Genomic DNA, 19,890 nt, shown 5'->3' on the forward strand with positions numbered 1-19,890 from the left:
GTCCCAGATCCCGAGCTGAAGTTTGTTCACTAGGAGCAGCCAGCAGCACTGGGGTCCCGGCCCTGTGAAGTCGCTGTGGGCCTCTTTATCCTTCTGCTCTGCCATGGCAGGATTATGGCAGTGTTTGGGGGAATGCCTGAAAGGATTGGGTTTTCTCAGCCCCGATCTCGGGTTGGGGTACAGACAATGTGGTCTGTGGCAGAGTCTGCTGGACACCTCTTGCCTCCTCTGAGGAGGGAGTAGGGATTTTGAGCTGGGCGCACAGCTGCTCTCCATGCACGGAGGGAGCTCAGTTGTGATGTCAGCGGGTACCTAAGGTCAGCAAGGCCTTTCAGGGAAAGACTGGGTGACCCGTAATCAGTCCTGTAACTTTCCTTCCCATGGGGTTTTCTTGCAACTGGGACTCCCAGTCTCTGGCAACCTTGTGCCCACCAATCAGCCTGGGAAAGTGATCGGGACACGCAGGCTTGAGGTTCCAGCCTGGAGACCGAATGCCAGGGTTACCAGGGATCTCTTCTGGGTTCTGGCTGTGTGGCCCGAGAGTGGACCCGACCGATTCCCATGCTGTGGGAACCTCCCCTCACCTGGGAAACACGATTGCTGTAGTTTTAGGGCCCAGAGTTCTGTCTCCTGGTCGCTGCACGAAGAGTGTTGTCCTGCTTCTCAGGCACAGTGTTCTCCTGGCACCGCAATTTTAGCCCTCCTTGATAATTATGCTTTATTATCACAGTAAAACTAAAAGTGCAGAGATTAATTCTACCTGATGATTTGCCATTTTTTGTTGATTAGTAGTAAAATAGGATAATTCAAGGATAATGTGTTACAAATTATTTTCATCAATATGATCATCAAATTATATAAACATGCATATATTTTATAATTACTAACGTTTTTAAGGCATTACAGTAACTCAGAAAAAATATATGAAGTATGCTTCAAAAATATACAACATGTAGTATTAGAAATTATAAATAATTCATACCACCAATTATACTAAAAAATTCCCTTTCTCAAAGTATACAGTGTAAAACTTAAAAAAAAGTCAAACAGGCTTTTGAATTTTGTTTTGTGTACATGCATTTTAAAGATGAGTGTACTCAATTACTTAAATAGAATGTTTTGTTACTTCTGATGGTATCTGTGATGCAGTTAGTTAACACCTGAATAACCAAAGAAATTTATGTTGTTCTTGTCATGAATATAAAATTTTGATATAATCCTAAGCTATAAGATAATTAAAAGACTATGTGGTTGTACTTTTAAGTAAATTATGTCATGAGATTTTGGCTCCTACAACTACATAATAAAAAGGGAATGTTCGTTCTCTATAGTAGAACTTTATTCAAGACAGCTTCATAAATAAAATTTCAAATTTAAAAAAAAATATTCTGTCTGAACTTGTCAGTAGTAACTTGAAAATCATGTAACAAATAGCACATCCAAATCACTTATTTTGTTCATCCTTACAAACAAGTCAAGTTATTCAAAGTCATTTTTTTTGCAGTCACCCTATACCAAACCAAACAGAAACCCAAGCAAAGAAAAAGAATTTCAGACCAATCTGCCTTATGAACATTGATGCACAATGGAATTTTATGAAAGAAGAGGGAGATAGAAAGACTTGGATGGGACAGCAGCTCCAAAAGGAGACTAAAAGAGCCAAAAATAATGGGCCCTTAAGAGACTGATATCCCAACCAAGGACCATGCATGGAGAGGACTTAAAACTCCTGCTCAAATGTAGCCCAAAGACTCAGTCTCCAAGTGGATTTCCTAGTAATGTGATCAGGGGATGTCTCTGACATGAATCCAGAGGCAGGCTCTGTGATCACCTTCCCAAGGGGGGTGCAGCCTTGCCAGGCCACAGAGGAAGACAATGCAGCCAGTCTTGATGAGACCTGATAGGCTAGGTTCAGATTGAAGGGGCAGAGGACCTCCCTTCTCAGTGGACTAGTGGAGAAGCATAGGAGAAAAGGGGGGATAAGCTAGGTTCAGATTGAAGGGGCAGAGGATCTCCCCTCTCAGTGGACTAGTGGAGAAGCATAGGAGAAAAGGGGGGGAGGTGAGGAATTGGTAGGAGACTGAAATGAAGGAGAGGGCCACACAGCTGGGCTCTATAGTGAATTAATTATAATAAATAATAAATAAAAGGACCATGTTTGGGTATAACCTAGAAGCCCTGCTCAGAAATAGCCCATGGCAGTCCTGTATCCATTTGTATGCTCTAGTAAGGGGAATAGGGACTGTCTCTGACATGAACTCAGAGGCTGGATCTTTGACCTCCCCCACCTCCGAGGGAGGAGCAGCCTTGCTAGGTCGCAGAGGAAGACATTGCAGCCGGTCCTGAAGATACCTGATAAACTAGGGTCAGATGTTTTGGAGGAAGACCTCCCCTATCAGTTGACTTAGGGAGGAGCAGGGAAGAGATGAGGGAGAGAGGGAGAAAGGGAAGGAGGGAGGGAAGGAGGGAGGGAAGGTAGGATTGGGAGAGAATAAAGGAGGGACTACAGCTGGGATACAAATTAAATAAACTGTAATTTATATAAAAATAAACATTAAAAAAAGAAAAAAATGTTTAAATTTTGTTCAATAAAATACTTCTGAACCAAATCCAGGAACATATCAAAAATATCATACACCATGATAAATCAGCTTCATACCAAGACTACAGGGATGGTGCAACTTATGAAAATCCATCAATATAGTCCACCATATAAACAAAGTGAAAGAAAAAATAACATGATTATATCATTAGATGCTGAAAATCCTTTGACAAAATCCATACCCCTTCATGGTTAAAGTCTTCGAGATATCAGGGACACAATGCACATATGTAAACATAGTAAAGGCAATACACAGCAAGTCAATAGCCAACATCAAACTAAATGGAGAGATATTTAAGGCAATCCCACTGAAATCAGGGACAAGACAAGGCTGCCCACTCACTCCATCTTTTCAACATAGCACTTGAAGTTCTAGTAGAGTAATAGGACAAATAAATGAGGTTAAAGGGACAGTAATTGGAAAAAAAGAAGTCAAAGTAGTTGCAGATGACATGATAGTATCTATAAGTGACCCGAAAAATTCTACCAGAGAACTCCTAAAGCTGAATAATTCCTTCAGCAAAGTGTCTATATACTGAATGAACTCAAAAAAGAAATATATATTGATAAAGTAATCACATTTTATCTCACAGAGTATTCCTATTTTTACCTTAATTACAAAAAAATGACGAGATGTGATAATGATACTATTTTGAAGAGATAATTAAGCTTTATCATGATAAACCTAAAACCACAATGGTAAAATACATCTGATTATTTGTCTATACGCTGTACTAAAATGATATTGAGCTTTCACTTTGTTGGGAATTGTGTAGATACAAGGATGTTAAAATATTTGCTTTAGGAAAAAAAAACAAAACAAACATAAAATCAAACAAATTGCAATCATAAAAATATGCTTAATAATAAAAACCTCTTCAAGGAGATTTTAAAACACCAGTAAGATAATTCTAGTAGGATACAATACTTACTTTGCCAATAATCTGGAGATAAGAAATATCTCTGAATGTTTATGATTTTATATAAGGTAGTTATGTTTTGCAATGAAGGTTTATTTCTTTCAGTCAAAAATCTCCACATTGTAAAATAGTGCCAAACAATTTCTGGTAAAAATTTAAATGTAAAGTGGAATCTATAGAAAGGCATAGTTTTCAAAATGAAAGACCCTGAGAAGAATGAAATTTAATATGCCTTTACCAGCCTAGCAGTTGCATAAAATTTTGAAAGTAAAAAAAAAAAAAAAAAAAAAAAAAAAGTTCAAGCAGTCACAAGGATTCTGCAGTGACTATTAGTGGAACAGTATTGTATCTTTAGGATGAAAAAGGAAAGAAAAAATAGAAATATATTGATTTGATAGAAGGGGAGGAGGTGTCACCTATCCATGGAGTAGGTGAGGAGGTATAGGGGGACAAAGGGAAGGAGGATGGGATCGGGAGGAAACTATGGAGGGGGACACAGCAGGGATACAAAGTGAATAAATTGTAATAAATAACAAAAAATAAAATAAAATGGTTAAAAATATTCATGAACTCATTTTTGAGCCGCATTTATGGAAATTTGATACTTAAGAAAAAGGACAATATTTTACAGGCATAAGCTTTAATATTGTGGAGTACTGCACACCTTTTTCTCTCCACTAAAAAAATGACACTGAGCTACACAAATAATTATTTGAAAATATAATGTCCAAAATAGTGTAGTTACTAGGTAGGAAGTGATTACATACCCTTTATTTTTTTTTCTATGATTAAACTCAAGAAATAAAAATTACCATATGTAGAATACGGTGGTAACTTTTTCAAAGTAAGTCAGCCCCAAATTCAATCACTTCTGAATTAAACAGTTCAATACTGTTTTCTTGATAAATTGAATCTTTAAGATAGTTAATAACATAGGTATACTTTTGCTCATAGAGAAGAATTCTGATAGCATCAGCATGATCTTAGATGTCACAACCATATTAGCTGCCATGTTTGAGATTGTGGTTGCTTTCTTGGGTAGATTTTCCCATGAAGATGTATAGGTTAGGAGAAAATCTTTGGTGATAACTGAAAAATGAAAGCCATTTGGTTCTGAACAAGAGGATGTTATTAACTCAAAATAAGGAATAATTTTAGCCTAGCTTTTTAACAGTCAACTATAATGATGATCAGTTAAAGCAAAGGTCATCATGAGACGTCACTGCTCTACTGAGTAGTCCTCTATGCTCTATTGAGTAATCAGTGAAAGGCATGCTTCTTTAATTCTGCATGGATTGTGTTATTATAATAAACTCTAAACATCAAAACAGTGAACTGGCACTGGAATTACCAACTGATATTGGATGGGGCAGCATGAAGAGAATAAAGTTCATAAGTTGAAACTCCTCAATTGTTTTGGTAACTTGCTACATATACTACTAAATCTTTAATTTGGCATATTCCCATTTGAATCTCAGGGTATCACTTGCATCAATCATTTTATGAAGATGATACCTGTCCAATTTTAACCTCAACATTGCTATATGTATATAAAAATATAAGAAGCATGTATTTAGAAAAAAATGTTATTAATAATTGAAATACTGAAAAATATGAAACAAAATAATATTTTGTTAGGTATATAAAGTCACTGCTTAGTTCTGAAATCTTGAGAACTAAGATAATAACTGGTAGACAAAGAAAGGAAAAAATATTTTATTTCTTTTCTGGTTTCTGCTCAGATGAGCTGGAGTTAGGATTTTTTTTTTCTTTTTGTTATTTTCTTGGCAAAAACTAGGCTAAAGGCTAATCAACTATAATGAAAAATATACTAGAAAGTGTTCAATGAGCCGGCCACTGAGTTCAAGTAAAAAACAGACCCTGTACCCCTTTTTAGGGAACCCACATTAGACCTGAGCAGCTACTGGGCTTCCTCTGAACAAGGGGTCTAGGTCCTCTCCATGCATGGGCCTTAATTTGAGTATTAGTCTTTGCAGGACCCCCTGGGCTCAGGTGTTTTGACTCTATTGTTCTCCTTGTGGAGTTCCTGTCCTCTCCAGGTCTTTCTATCTCCCTCCTCTTCTATAAGGATTCCTGCACTCTGCATAAATTTTGGCTATGAGTCTCATTATCTCCTTCCATACCCTAGTGAGTAGAGTCTTTCAGAGGTGTCCTGTGGGGGTGCGGCCTTACAAGGCCACAGAGCAAGATGATGCAGGCAGCTTTGATGAGACCTGATAAACATAGGTGAGATAGAAGAGGAGGAGTTTGTAATAAATAAATATATAAATAAAATAAAATTAAAATATACTAAAATGTTCTACCGCACCTAGTGCAGCACTTAAAATACCTAAAATGTTACCTTCTATTTATTCATATTTATCAAATATCCAACATGTTCAGAACCTATAAAATTTCTTAGTCATTATGAGATTAATGTAAGAATATGGTAGTTTTAATGAAGTAGGTCATAATTATAAAATTAAAGCACAATTTCTTTAAGATCCTCTAGTGAAGTTGAAAAAAAAAAAACAGAGAAGTGTCTTAACTTTCCTTGCTTTAGAGTATCTGAGTTAAATGATAAGGTGATTGTCAAAGAATGCTCTTTGGAACAGAAGGTGCCATGAAGAAGATGCATAGGAAAGAGATTAGAAAGAAAAGGAAGTTACTTCTTAATTCTCTTACTTAGAAAATCTAAATTTCCCTTCATTATCATAGAAGCCAACTGAGCAGAAAAAAAAAAATAGCATGTGAAGAAATAGTTGTTTTAGTAGGTCTTAAAGAACTAATGAAGATAGAATTAAGAATAAATGAGCTGTCTAGATAAATTCTCATCAGCCATACACTATTTTCAGAGCACAATGTTTGGTCCTGTGGGGACTCTATTATTAGCTTAGAACAGTAGATTTAAGTTACTAATGTTCCTTAAATCTATTTATGGTATATTTATGAATTCTCTATTGAGAGTTATTTGCATGGTAAGTGAATATAGCAGTCATTCTAAAAGCTTTGAAGACATAACAATCTTGAGAAAGCCAATGAAAAATCTCCAGAATACATTGTTAAGTAGAGAGTAAAGTAAGATTCTTTAAGATATAGATGTAATGGAGTATAAAGCTTATTTGTGGATGATAAAACAGAAGTTGATTAAAGTTGTTGTAAAAGGGTCATGACAACAAGACTAATAATGTTTAATTTAGTATGCAATGAAGATTTTGTAAGTTTTGTTTCATGCACTGCTGAAAGATTAGTGTGGTGGTATATGAGGAGAACACAAGTGAATAATGTCAAGAACTAGGGAAAACAGATAGGAAAGCATTACAATTGTTTGTATGAGATAGAGTGATGATTTCAAGTAATGGAGCTTTTTCAGGAGGTGGAAAGAAGTATTAATCTAGAGAGAACTCTCCAACTTTTGTATGCTTTTGAAAGATAATAAAACACAGATTACAAAAACTCCACACAAAGAATACAGGTTCAATAAAAGTGGGGAGAAGTCAAAAATTTATACTATTAACAAGTTTCTGGATGATTCCAATGCAAATGAAGTAAGAAAGCCTACCTCCAGAACATTCTAGTTAGTGGCAGTGAAAACTATCACAGAAATTTTGCCTAGGAAGGTGAAGAAGATGGGTACTAAATGATTAATTAGAATTATAACTGATTGGGTGAGAAAGTCTATTCATTAATCTCCATAATTTTATATGCAACCATATGTTTCCCATCTTTTCCATGTTTTCAATACTTTTAACTAGATATCACAAAGCTCTATCCTATTAATATAGAAAATAAATGTTTTGTTTTATTGAAAATATTGCAAGATGTACATATAACTTATATATATATTTAAAATATTTTATTCTTGTAAGTACTGTAAAATTTACATACTGTCTCTGAAATGGATAATAATCAAATGATTAAAAAAAGAGTGAGCTTATATTTGGATTGTGAGCCTAGCCTTTAACTGCTGGGCTTTATAAAAAAATAGCCAGAATTTGAAAACAACCCTGATGTCCCTCATCTGAGGAATGGATATATAAACCGTGGTACATTTACATAATGGAATACTACACAGCAATTTAAAAAAAGGAAATCATGAAATTTGCAGGCAAATGGTGAGATCTAGAAAACATCATCCTGAGTTCAGGTATCCCAGAAACGGAAAGACACACATGGCATATACTATATTAGACATATATAGTATATAGGATAATCAGACTAAAATTGGTACACCTAAAGAAGCTAAGCAAGAAACAGAACCCTGGGTAAGATGCTCAAACCATATTGAGAAAGTCAAAGGGGATTGACATCTGATGAGGGTGAAAACAGGGAACAGGTCAGGAGCCTACCACAGAAGGCCTCTGAAAGAATCTACCCAGCCGGTTATCAAAACATATGCTGAGACTTATAACCAAACTTTGGGTAGAGTGCAGGGAATCTTAAGAAAGAAGGGGGAGATACAAAGATTTCGAGGAAACAGAAGCTCTACAAAGAGAGCTACAGAACCCCCCCCCCAAAAAATGGGCCCAGTTTTCTTTTCTGAAACTAATACTCCTACCAAGGACCATACATGGAGATATCCTAGACCCTCTGCACAGATGTAGTCCATGGGAGCTCAGTCTCCTACTAAGGGGAGCAGAGGCTGTCTCAGACATTAACTCAGTAGCTGGCTCTGTGACCACCTCTCCCTGAGGGTAATGGGGGTGGGGCAGCCTTACCAGTCTACAGAGGAAGAAAATGCAATCAGTACTGATGAGACCTGATAAGCTAGGGTCAGAATGAAAGGGAGGAGGACCTCCCCTATCAGTGGACTTGGAGAGGACATGGGAGGAGATGAGGGAGAGATGGTGGGATTGGAAGGGAATGAGGGAGGGGGCTACAGCTGGAATACAAAGTGAAAAATTGTAATTAATTAAAAAATAAATTAAACAGAAGTAAAAAAAGAGGTTGAACTTTATTTTCTCTGTGTCTTTAGTTATTCCCTAATATTTATGTGTTACAGTATATGTGTGTGTGTGTGTGTGTGTGTGTGTGTGTGTGTGTGTGTGTGTGTGTACCACTTGTTCTTTAAATTCTTCCTTATGTGCTTTGGTACATGAAAATAAAATCCATCAAGAAGTTTCTATTCATGTATTGTAGGAGTAAAATGATATGTGAGCAAATCTGGCTTTGTATGTTTAAATATTCATAGTTTTATTGCTATAATTATTATGAGAATGTCAGTTTTTCGACCTTCCACCATCATCAAAAGATATAAAACTAGTCTTTCTGTATATGAGAAACTTTAAGATATTTATATCAAGTTATGAACTAATTAATGATACATCTGGCAAGTTATCTCTATAATGCAGAATATACCACAGAGACAATAAACACATGCATGCCTTCCATAAAATATAATTTTGTATGGGGGAAGTAATTGAGTAATATGTTAGACTGATAATTTGTATCTCTTTATCAATATGAAATAAACAATACAACCTACATGTTCTAGGATGTCAAATTAAGATGTATTATATTTGGTAATTTTGTTAAAAACTTAATTACTGTAATCATTTCATTAATATGAGTATACTTATCTTTGTTTCTATGCAATCTGTTTCTAGTCATCTTCTAACATAGCATCTCTTCTGACAGATAAGGCCAAAATGCATGATTTGGCTTGGTTATTAATGTCATATAATTCAATACTTGACTTAGTTTTCTACAAAGAAAATGCAACACTTGTACATGAAGTCTATGGAGATAATCTGCAGATACTCTGCACTATATTATTTATAATTAATACCTTTAGAGATAATAACAATTTGATTTTCAAGCTAGGTAGTACATAAGATATTTAAATTTCATTGAAATTAATAAAATCTGAACCAGTCCATATAATTTCTAGTCTAATAACACTGTTTCACATTTCTTTTTACTAACCACTAAGCAGAATTAATTATATTTAAATTTTGAAATTAAATCACTAAAATTACATTAAATCATTTGAATGCTAATGTATAACTGAATATTGTGACCACTGTCCTTTGATACAACCATCTGTGTTTTATTAATATGATAATAATATAATTAAAGCTATTTGGTGATTACTTGTTGTAGGAACATAAAAACAAATATTTTTCCCACTTAGTGTAAGTGCATTCAAAATTAGTCATTCTTTGGATAAGAGACTATTAGATAATGATATGAGGTTATGAGAGAGGTGGCATTTTCCCAAAATTCGTACAGTTAAGTAGCCTAGTTAGAAAGTTTCACATCTCGGTTCTCTTGCTTAGACCACAGGTTTTTTTTTTTTTTTTTCTGATATGGGCATAATATTTTACTTAGGTTTATATCGTCATGATTGGTCTGTGATACGTTAATATGATCATATTCAATTTCATTTTAAATGTTTAAATTTCTTACAGTTCTTTATTTTAAAATCACAAAGCACTATAGAGAATGTCTTAGAGTACACAATGTAGAAAGCTAAAAATAAATTTACCAAAATGTTGTGATTTTACATTTAGTTCATCTAGACCCACCCCACCTTGCAAGCATTAATTAGAGTTAAATCCTTTCCTTGTCCATTTGACACTACTAAACTCTCATAATCATAAAAAAGAAAACTACTTCCAGTAACAATTAACACAAATAGCCAGTTACTGTTGATATACCAATGTCTTATAAAACCAACTTTTATCAAATGCTATAAATTTATTGTACCGTTGTCCTAGTGAGCTTCACAACTTAGCCACAATTTCATCAAAAATGCATTCAAAGTTAATTGGTACCTTACGCATAATTACCACACCTATTACGAAACAATCCTGTTTTATTTTTTGTAATGTTAAATCCTATTTTAATCATGTCAAAAAATAAACATATTGATTGATTTGGAGGAATTTTAAACAAAACTGTAACACTCAGATTATTTATTTTCAGTTTAGATATCAGCGTGTTTCCTTTCTGGTGTTTTTATTTTAATGACTGAGATTCCATAGTCAAGATCAAGGGATGTTTACAATGTTATCTATGCAAACATATGCATTATAATGCTATTGTATGTATACAGGCTAAAGTAATATTCAATCAAAAGAAAGTTAATATTTTAATATAAATAAAGTATATCTAAATGAATATAAACGCTTTCAAAATTTAGAAATTCAGTTTGTAATTGATTTTACTTTTGTTCATTATGTTTATTCTCTGTTGACTTCTGATATAAATGACCATTAATGCTAAAGCTTTAATAGAACCTTAAGTTTGGTCAATCCTTCAACTTTTCAACAAAGCACGATTATCAGTTGTTAAGAAATTTAAAGGAATATTAAAATATCAAGGAAAACAAAGTGTTGTCTTTCTCAGTTTCTCTGTCTCTTCTTCCTTTGTGTCCATTTATTTGTTTATTAAAGCTTTCTATGTTCTGTCTTCTATGTATTTTTGTGTAACTGCACGGTCATGATAAAGTTCTTAAAATATTAAGGTAAGTAAAAGATTCAATTGTGCAAAGTAATAATTGCTATATGCTCTCTGACTACATTATAACTTCATTTGTATTATTTGCTATGTATTATAAAACCTATCTTGTGTTCACTGTTTAACATTATGTGACATAATTATTATTCTAATTTTACTGTGGTCAAAATTTTCTATAAGTAAATAGAAGTATTTTATTTGATAATAAGATGGTTTATCAACAGTTGCTTTAAACAGCCATAGACAATTTATCGTAATTTGAAGTGGAATAGCAAGAAATATGGACTTCGTACATTGAACTAAACTTTAATTATTTATGAATTTATTTACTCATTTATTTTCTTGTTTCATGAGGCAGGGCTTCATTATGTAGCCATGACTGATCTCAACTTACAATTTTTCTATCTCATTTTTCTATACCTGTATTGCAAGTGTGCATCACTAAAAGGTCTAAGTGAGCTTTGAAACAATAGGCACTTCCACTTCTGTAGTATCCATTTCTTGTAATAGTTTGCAACAAAATTCAACATCATGAATAACAATAAACACATGGAAGGAAAAACTTTCACCAATAAGCATAAAATTTCTTGCTCATTAGAATTCATGACAATGCTATTACAGTGAAATAGTGAATTTTTAAGGCCAACAATTAAATTTCTCTAATTTTATATACAAGCAATAGTTTTAACAAGTATATTGAGTAGCTGATTTCTTCAGGTAAATAGATGAAAAAATTGGGCTAGTTAACTACTTTTATTTTGATTGTAAAAAATGAAATGATCATTGATAATCAATGTTCAAGTAGCCTTAAAACTAGTAATATATAGAATAAAGATTCTTTTCATTAAAAAAAGAAGTCTTACATTATGCAAAACGGAAGATGATACAAAATATGTTTCTAACTTCAAGGACTGAAAATCTTTTTGGGAAAATTATACAAGTGATTAGATAACACATAAGAGATAATTCATAAAGGGTAGTGAAAAAGTAGTTTGGGCTCACAAGTAAACAGGGTATAGAGAATCTTGAAATTCTAGGTAAAACCTACATGAAATTTTTCATACCAAAAGAGTTATTTGGAAAATCTCTCAAAAAATATAATCAAAAAATAAAATACAGCACTTAAAATCAATGTGAATGAGACTTATGTTAAATACAGTTTATATGCGTCTAACTTAAATGCAACCCAATAAAATTTTGAATATTCACAATTTTAGGAATATTGATAAGATGCAGAAATTTCTAGTTAATAATGAGCACTATAATTTAACAAATGGAATAGCTGATATAGTATAGATCTACACAAATGATAGTCTAGTAATCATTTAAAATTTACATAATCTAAATAAGATGTGACATAACTATGAAAATATCTATATTTTAAAATTTTGGTTTGAAATAATGAATGTGAAATATAATTATTAATTTTTATCATTTAAAAGAATACGTTTTAAAAATGTTACTGAAATGAAGTATTACTTAATCCTGGAAGACAATATGGTGCACATATTATTGAAAATAAAATGATTTTCTGTTCTTAATACAGCAACTTGTTCAATTTAAATTGCAGTTATGAATTTCATTATATTTATATTGAGCTATAGTACTCAGAACACCTTGCTTGAACTAAGAGATTATATTTAATCATGAGGTGTTAGATTATAATATAATACTCATGTTAAAATAGTCATATTTTAAATATATGACCTAATGCATCCTTATTTAACATCTGCTTTTATATTTTCAACAATGAATAACTTGCGACATAAGGCTTAAAACTGTCCCAGTCCTAATCTTATTCTTATGTTAGCCTAAAGTGCAGTCTCAAGTACTTTTTACTAGTTTATATTATTCATTTTGGAAGAACACTGGTAATATTTAATCTGTTACCCACATATAGTTTTTTTTTTTTTACCAAATATAGAGTAATTTTACTCCAAGAAGTATCAACCTTGTGAATTTTGCTGAAAAGAAATTGTATAAGTTTCTACTCTTTATCTAAATTTATATTCATTTTTGTTATAGTACTGCTTAAAGTCTTTTTATGTCAGCAGTTTGTTGGCTATGGTCTTTTGTTGTTTTCATTTGGGTTTTGCTTTTTGTATATGATTATATCATGCTCTATGTATCATTTACTTCACCAATATATTTTACAAATGAATAGTAGAGCATCAATCAGAACTTTTGAATATTATCTTTAGAAATTGTGTGGATGGGGAGATAAATAATTCAGGTTATAGTGTTTATCTCTTATGTGAAATACTATGAGTTTGATCACAAACACTATATATGTATATATGCATACATGACACCTTGAAACATTCATTCTGCCATGCCAGAATAGTGTTATAACAATGCTTAATACCCTTTCTAGAAAAAAATATTTTGGAGTATCTACTCCATAGAAGGAATGACTCTAGATAAAGTGAAACAAACCCATTCTAATAAATGGTGGACATTGTCTCACTTGTTCTGAACTTCTTCAAATAACTCCTAATAAAAATACTTCAGAGGGCAAAACCAAAGTACATTAATGGCTGTCTTAATACTATAGGATAATACATGAACTTTACTTTTCCTGTGTGATAAAGTTTGTCAATCTAGAATCAGAAAATTTCCATGCTAACATTAGATTTCAATTATTTTCTGTTTTTATTATTCATTGGCAAAGTAAAAACATAAAGCCACAATGTATTTATCCTTCAGAAACTTTTCCCAAAGAGGAAAATCTGGTAAATACTTATGATTTAGAGATGAACATTTGAGCTAAGATATATTGAGCAATAATTTTCATTACAGAGGTTCATAAAATTTGGGAGACAATGATAGAAGTTTTTAAATGAATATTTATTATATTTCAGTTAAACATAGCACACTTGAGCCTCATAACATTATTTTGAGATAGATTTTTTTCAGTGTTAAAAATAAAACAATCTACATTCTAGAAAAGCTAAAAGCAAAGGTTGCCTACAGTTTCTCAGCTAGTATGTAAAGACCACTTTCAATATATGAATTTTAAGTCAAGTACTCATGTTCTTTACTTGAATATGAGAGACTTGATCTTGAAAAAGATAGCAAAGAATGACCAAATGGCCTACAAAGCAACTCTATATTAGGAAGACTTTATTAAACCCACAAAGACCCACAATAAAAGATTAAGAGAGGGTATCATGCGAAAGCATACATCATGTTTTTGTTTTCTTTCTGTTTTATATGGGTTAAGTTCCTCTACAGCAAAAGTACAATTGTTGTAGTGGTTAATTCAGGGCATATTGACCTGATCACTATACACATGGTGGATCTAGTTGATAAGGATGGGAATTAGACACCTCTTTGGAGATCTTTGTTATTACTGGGCTTATGAAGAAACTGGACCATAAGAAATTAAAAGAATACATCCAAGATCGACATGGTTTGTGTTTTGAGAATGATTGGATAAGAATAGAGATGTGGTGTTAACAAAATTAGATTAAGTGGTGTCACTGATATTTTGAAGAAAAGCACAGTTCCAGATGTGTTGAATTTAAGAAATTATTTAGCTGTTAGGAATTTAGACAGCATTTCAAAAGGTAGTCCGCAGCTAAATGTAACAATTTGAAAGACATGGAGTTTCAGAAAAAAAATAATTAAGGAAGAAAATTTGGGACAGAGTCACAAAAATCCATGGATTTGAGACTTTAAATTATTCTACTTGGGTTGTGAACAATTAATGAGCTAGCAAAGAAGCTGGTAAAGCAAAACAGGTAACTCTGACCACAAATACAAATTTTTGTATCCAACCAATGAAAAAAAGTTACTTTAAATATTTATTTTTATCCATAAAGTGATGCTGAACAGTTAATTGGTCTCACTGAGTATCACCAAGATGACCAAGAGTTCTATAAATTAGAGTGCCACCAGATAGGTATTGTGTATATATTTGGATTCTATATGCATGTGATCCCTGGCAGTATGATAATAATTGAAAGTTTGCAATCTTATTTAAGTTTAGGGTATTGCAGTTTCTACAATTTCAAAAATTATTTTATTTCAAATGACAAACCATCATTAAAATTTGAAGTAAAACTTCTATAATAGGTCATTCTAAGGGAATCCTTTAAACCATTCACTGATCAGAGAGGTCATTAAAGATTTGTCATTATTCATATTTCTGTTACAGTTATGTTTTCATTAAAAGCAATAATTATTCAGTCACCCACTGGAAACAAATTACTTTTAGATACTCAGATTTTTCTTGAGTGCAAATCCTAATTTTTCTTATTATTTTCATCTAAAACTGGTGATGTGATCCTATACCCGGGAATAGAATATCTATAACTAAGAATATGTATAACTAAGAAAGAATAGAGAGAAAATAAACCACATAAAAGTAATTATCGTGGGCATAAATGCGTGGCCATTTTCTTATTATTTCTATGACATGAAATATATGTGAAAGAAAACCAGATTTTGTATGTCATCTATGTTTTTATTAAATTTTTATTTTTTATATTAATTATAGTTTATTCACTTTGTATTCCAGCTGTAGCCTCCTCCCTCATTCCCTCCCAAAATCACCCTCCCTCATCTTCTCCCTGCCCCTTTCCAAGTCCATTGATAGGGGAGGTCCTCCTCTCCTTCCATATGACCCTAGCTTATCTGGTCTCTTCAGGACTGGCTGAATTGTCCTCCTTTGTGCCCTGGTAAGGCTACTCCCCACTCAGGGGAAGGTGATCAGTGAGCCAGTCACTGAGTTAACGCCAGAGACAGTCCCTGTTGCCCATTTATGGTATTTTAAAAATGGTCAAGTAAAAAATAATTTGTAGTGTTATATTATTATCAAATTCAATACAACCTGATATTTAACAGAGTAAAAGAAGTAGACTTTATTAACAGAAATTTAATGATTGTTTGTTTTTGAATATTGTATTTTCAATGTATTTTCATGCATTTTCAAGTGTTTCATTTGAGAAACCAAGGGATTATTAAGTTATTTTAAGATAATAGTCAGTAATGATTTTATAATTAAATATGTTAGAAAATATATGAAATATTTGGGGGTTTATTTATAAATATGTATTTGTGTCATTTAACAAAACCTTATTGGAGCAAGTTATAGTGATGCCCTAGGAGAACATGCCAGAAATTTTTACTATGCTAAATATGGCATTTGAAATATATCAGCAGATTGCCACATGGTTGATCTAAATAGAAGGTAAAAATTCCAGTGTTTACCAGTGTTATTGATGAATGAGGCAATTTTGGAAAGCCATATTTACTTAAATGTATACTTTCTGCAGCAGGGATACAAAGTGAATAAACTGTAATAAATAAATATGTAAAATTTTAAAAATGTTATAATATCAGAATGTCTAAAATAAGTTACATTCAACTTTATAATATTAAAAGTTAGCACAGGAAAATGTATGTAAATTGGCCATTTTGATCTTGATGAATCACATTATCATGCATGTTTGTTCTGCTCTGGTGACAAATGTTTCTCCATATATGCATTCTCGGGTACTTTCCTAGTTATTTTTCAAAACCTTCATAAACATCAATATGGAATCATAATGCATGTCATTATTTTAGCAACAGGGGTCTGAATAAATGTATTTCATTTGGTTTATGTTTCTAATAAAAAGTAATTTTGATTTAAATAAGCACTATCTTTTTTTTTAGGCCTCCATTCCTTTGAAGGAATTGGAGCAGTTTAACTCAGATATACAAAAATTGCTTGAACCACTGGAGGCTGAAATTCAGCAAGGGGTGAATCTGAAAGAGGAAGACTTCAATAAAGATATGGTAAATTGTTTATGATGAAAGTATGAATAAAATAGGAATGAAAATAAGTAAATATTTGGAAATAAATAATATAACTTATGTCTCCAACTGAATTCTTTGAGCACCACCATTCACATAGTGTTATTTTTAATGATTTTATTAAGTGAAATATATTTCTGTTAACATGTTACTGTAACTGCTAAATAACTATCTTATGAACATATAAGAACACTCAAGTTAATAAATACTTGAGCTTTGTTTTGGTTTGCTCTGTTTTCAAATTCAGAAGGCAAAATGTAAAAGAAAATAGGAGCCATTCAGAAAATAAACTAAAATATGATAGAAAATTTTAGTTTCAGATTTAACTAATGTTATGTTTTTCTGATATTTTGCTTATATTAAGGACAATATAAATGTTGTCTACCAAACTTTCTAACAAGTTGGTATTAATGATATTTGAAAATATACTGATATATACATATAAAGTTATATAAAGCAATGTGGAATGTATATATGTATTATATAATATATGTAATAATATTATAAATATATGAGATACATATTGTTCACTTGTATACATATGTATACATATTATATGTAATACATAATATAATATATGTAATACATATTATATAATACATATATACATTCCATGCTGTTTATTCAATAAGAGTAAAAGAATATGTCCATGTGGCCAGTACATAAACTCTGAACATCTTCCGCCAGTCACCACTAATTTCAAGATGTCTTTCATATTTCTCTCTGGCTTCACTGCGTATTTTATGCTATGTTTTCTTTACTTTTTCACATGTTCTTTTCCCTCCTCCACTGCCATCACCACTGTAGAATTCTTAAGCTTTCATATATGTGTCAACATTAAAACTTCATAGACAAAGCTTCAAAACAGCATTAGAATGCAATATATAATTTTAGGTACAAGATATGTAAAGTAATATAAGAAATATTTTAATCCAGTATTCTTAGCTCCTACTCATTAATTCTTACATCTTGGCACTGTCTTAACAACTACTCCTTATATAAGAAATTTAATTACCTACACAACTCAGCCCATGGAAAGAAAGACAGGAAGAAACTTCCAGAAATGCTGAGTTCCAACTACTTCTACTTCATGTCAAAGATGAAAGTCTAGGGCAAATAAGTTAAAATGTATTACTTACTTTTCAGTCATAGAATTTTCCCTTGGGGGATATAAAGTAAATAAGTTTTCTTTATGTTTGGATTTTTTTCTCAGTCACTGAAATTGCTTCACAGTTTCAAAAGGAATATTAATATATTATATTATAGAGAACAAATACATATGTATATATACATATACATATATTTGTGACTGTCACTAGACTATTTGTAAAAAAGATTTTTTACTATTTGTAAAAAAGACAATTGTAAAAAAGATTCCAATTTCTTTAAACACAATGGATGAGTCCTCAGTTGTATTTTGAAATTTAAGCATGTGTTATAGATATACATATATTACAGTATTAACACACATAATAATATACATGTATACATAAACGAAGTTTGTGTGTAACTGATCATTAGCTCCTTGGAATGAATACTTTGGTAGTATTCCACAGTATCCATTTATAGATATTTTTCATATTTGGAGTTGAATTACAGGAAATGAAAGATGCAGAGATATATCCCTGTGCAATGATATTACAATAGCGCTTTTTCAAGTCATATCTTTAATTAAATAGAATTAAACCATTGTTCCTGGAGAATAAAACCAAATGAGAATTGAAAAACGTTGAAGTTATTTTAATACATACTTATTATTATTATATTTGCTTAAACTGTACAATTATGTTGTTTTAGAAATTAATTATTTTTTAATATCTGACAAATGTTCACATAATCATTTTTATTTCCTTTTTTGAAACAAGATTTCTCTGTGTAGCACTGGCTGTCCCGGACTTGTTTGTAAACGAGGCAGTCCTTAAACTCACAGCCATCCATCTGCCTCTGCCTCCCTGAGTACACAAACCCATCATTTTTGTTAATGCTCCATATTCTAAACTTGAGCATTTAGATTTAAATATAAAACTTAGATTAGTATGTAAAATGCACTGTACATTTAAGTTACTTAATAGATTTTTTTAGCTGTAGATCAGTTATCATTGGAAGTGACAAGTTAGATTATTCCTTCATATTTTTAATTTTTTTTCACTGTAATAAAAATAAAATTCAAAAATATTTTACAGTAAATCATAAATTCTATTATTGAAAGTTTCAAATAATCTAGATCACCAGCTTTGCTTGGCTCTGCCTGGCTCTGCCTATGGAATGTTTGGCTTACAGGCTCAACACCATGCCTTTCCCATCCTTCTGTGGGTCCTGACATTGCTCTTGTATGAGGCAAGCACTTTGTGACTGAGCCACCTCTGAAGTACTCAACTTCAACTTTAAGATACATTCAAATATGATTTTCAAATCTGTGCTTTGTTAACTGAAATGTGGTAAAAGATGAATGTATATCAGTCTTCAATACGCTGTTATCAAGATTCTGATATGACTCAGTGGTAAAGTGTTTACCAGCATGCTCTGTGGCCTGCTCTTAGTAGTGGGATGGATTTTAAAATAAAGAGGGTTTGTTGTTGTTTAATTTTTTCACTCATTTTAATATTCTGGATATTAGCTCTCTGTTAGATAAAAGGTTGGTGAAGATCTTTCCCAGTCTGTAGGCTGTCGTTTTGTTCTGAGGATAGTGTTCTATGCTTTACAGAAGATTTTTCAGTTTCATTAGGTCCCATTTTTTAACTGTTGGTCTTAGAGCCTGTGCTGTTAGTGCTCTGTTCAGAAAGTTGTCTCCTTTGCAAATGACTTCAAGGCTCTTTGCCAGTTTTCCTTCTAACTGCTTTATCCTATCACCTCTCCCTTAGGGGTGCAGCCTCCCTATAGATGAAGATGATAAAACGAGTCTTGATGAGACCTGAAAAGTGAGGGTCAAATAGAAGTGGAAGAGGTCCTCCCCTATCGGGGGACTAGGAAAAGGATATAGGGGGAGAAAAAGATGGGTGGGTGGGACTGGGAGGAGAAAAGGGATGGGGCTTCAGCAGGGATAGAGAGTGAAAAAAACTAGATAGATAGATAGATAGATAGATAGATAGATAGATAGATAGATAG

At 32.3% G+C, this 19,890-nt stretch overlaps 1 protein-coding gene across 1 annotated transcript in view; it reads left to right on the forward strand.

Moving 5' to 3' along the window:
- Dmd (dystrophin) overlaps positions 1 to 19,890 on the forward strand; it is a 1,523,318-nt gene that overhangs the window by 52,729 nt on the left and 1,450,699 nt on the right. Inside the window, exon 10 of the mRNA XM_055607916.1 lies at positions 16,645 to 16,767. Within this exon, the coding sequence (XP_055463891.1) occupies positions 16,645 to 16,767 (123 nt within the window). The remainder of the gene's footprint in view (positions 1 to 16,644; positions 16,768 to 19,890) is intronic.

The sequence above is a fragment of the Psammomys obesus genome, unplaced genomic scaffold (assembly GCF_907164565.1).
Source record: "Psammomys obesus unplaced genomic scaffold, mPsaObe1.curated_primary_1811, whole genome shotgun sequence".
NCBI classification, from domain to species: Eukaryota; Metazoa; Chordata; class Mammalia; order Rodentia; family Muridae; genus Psammomys; species Psammomys obesus.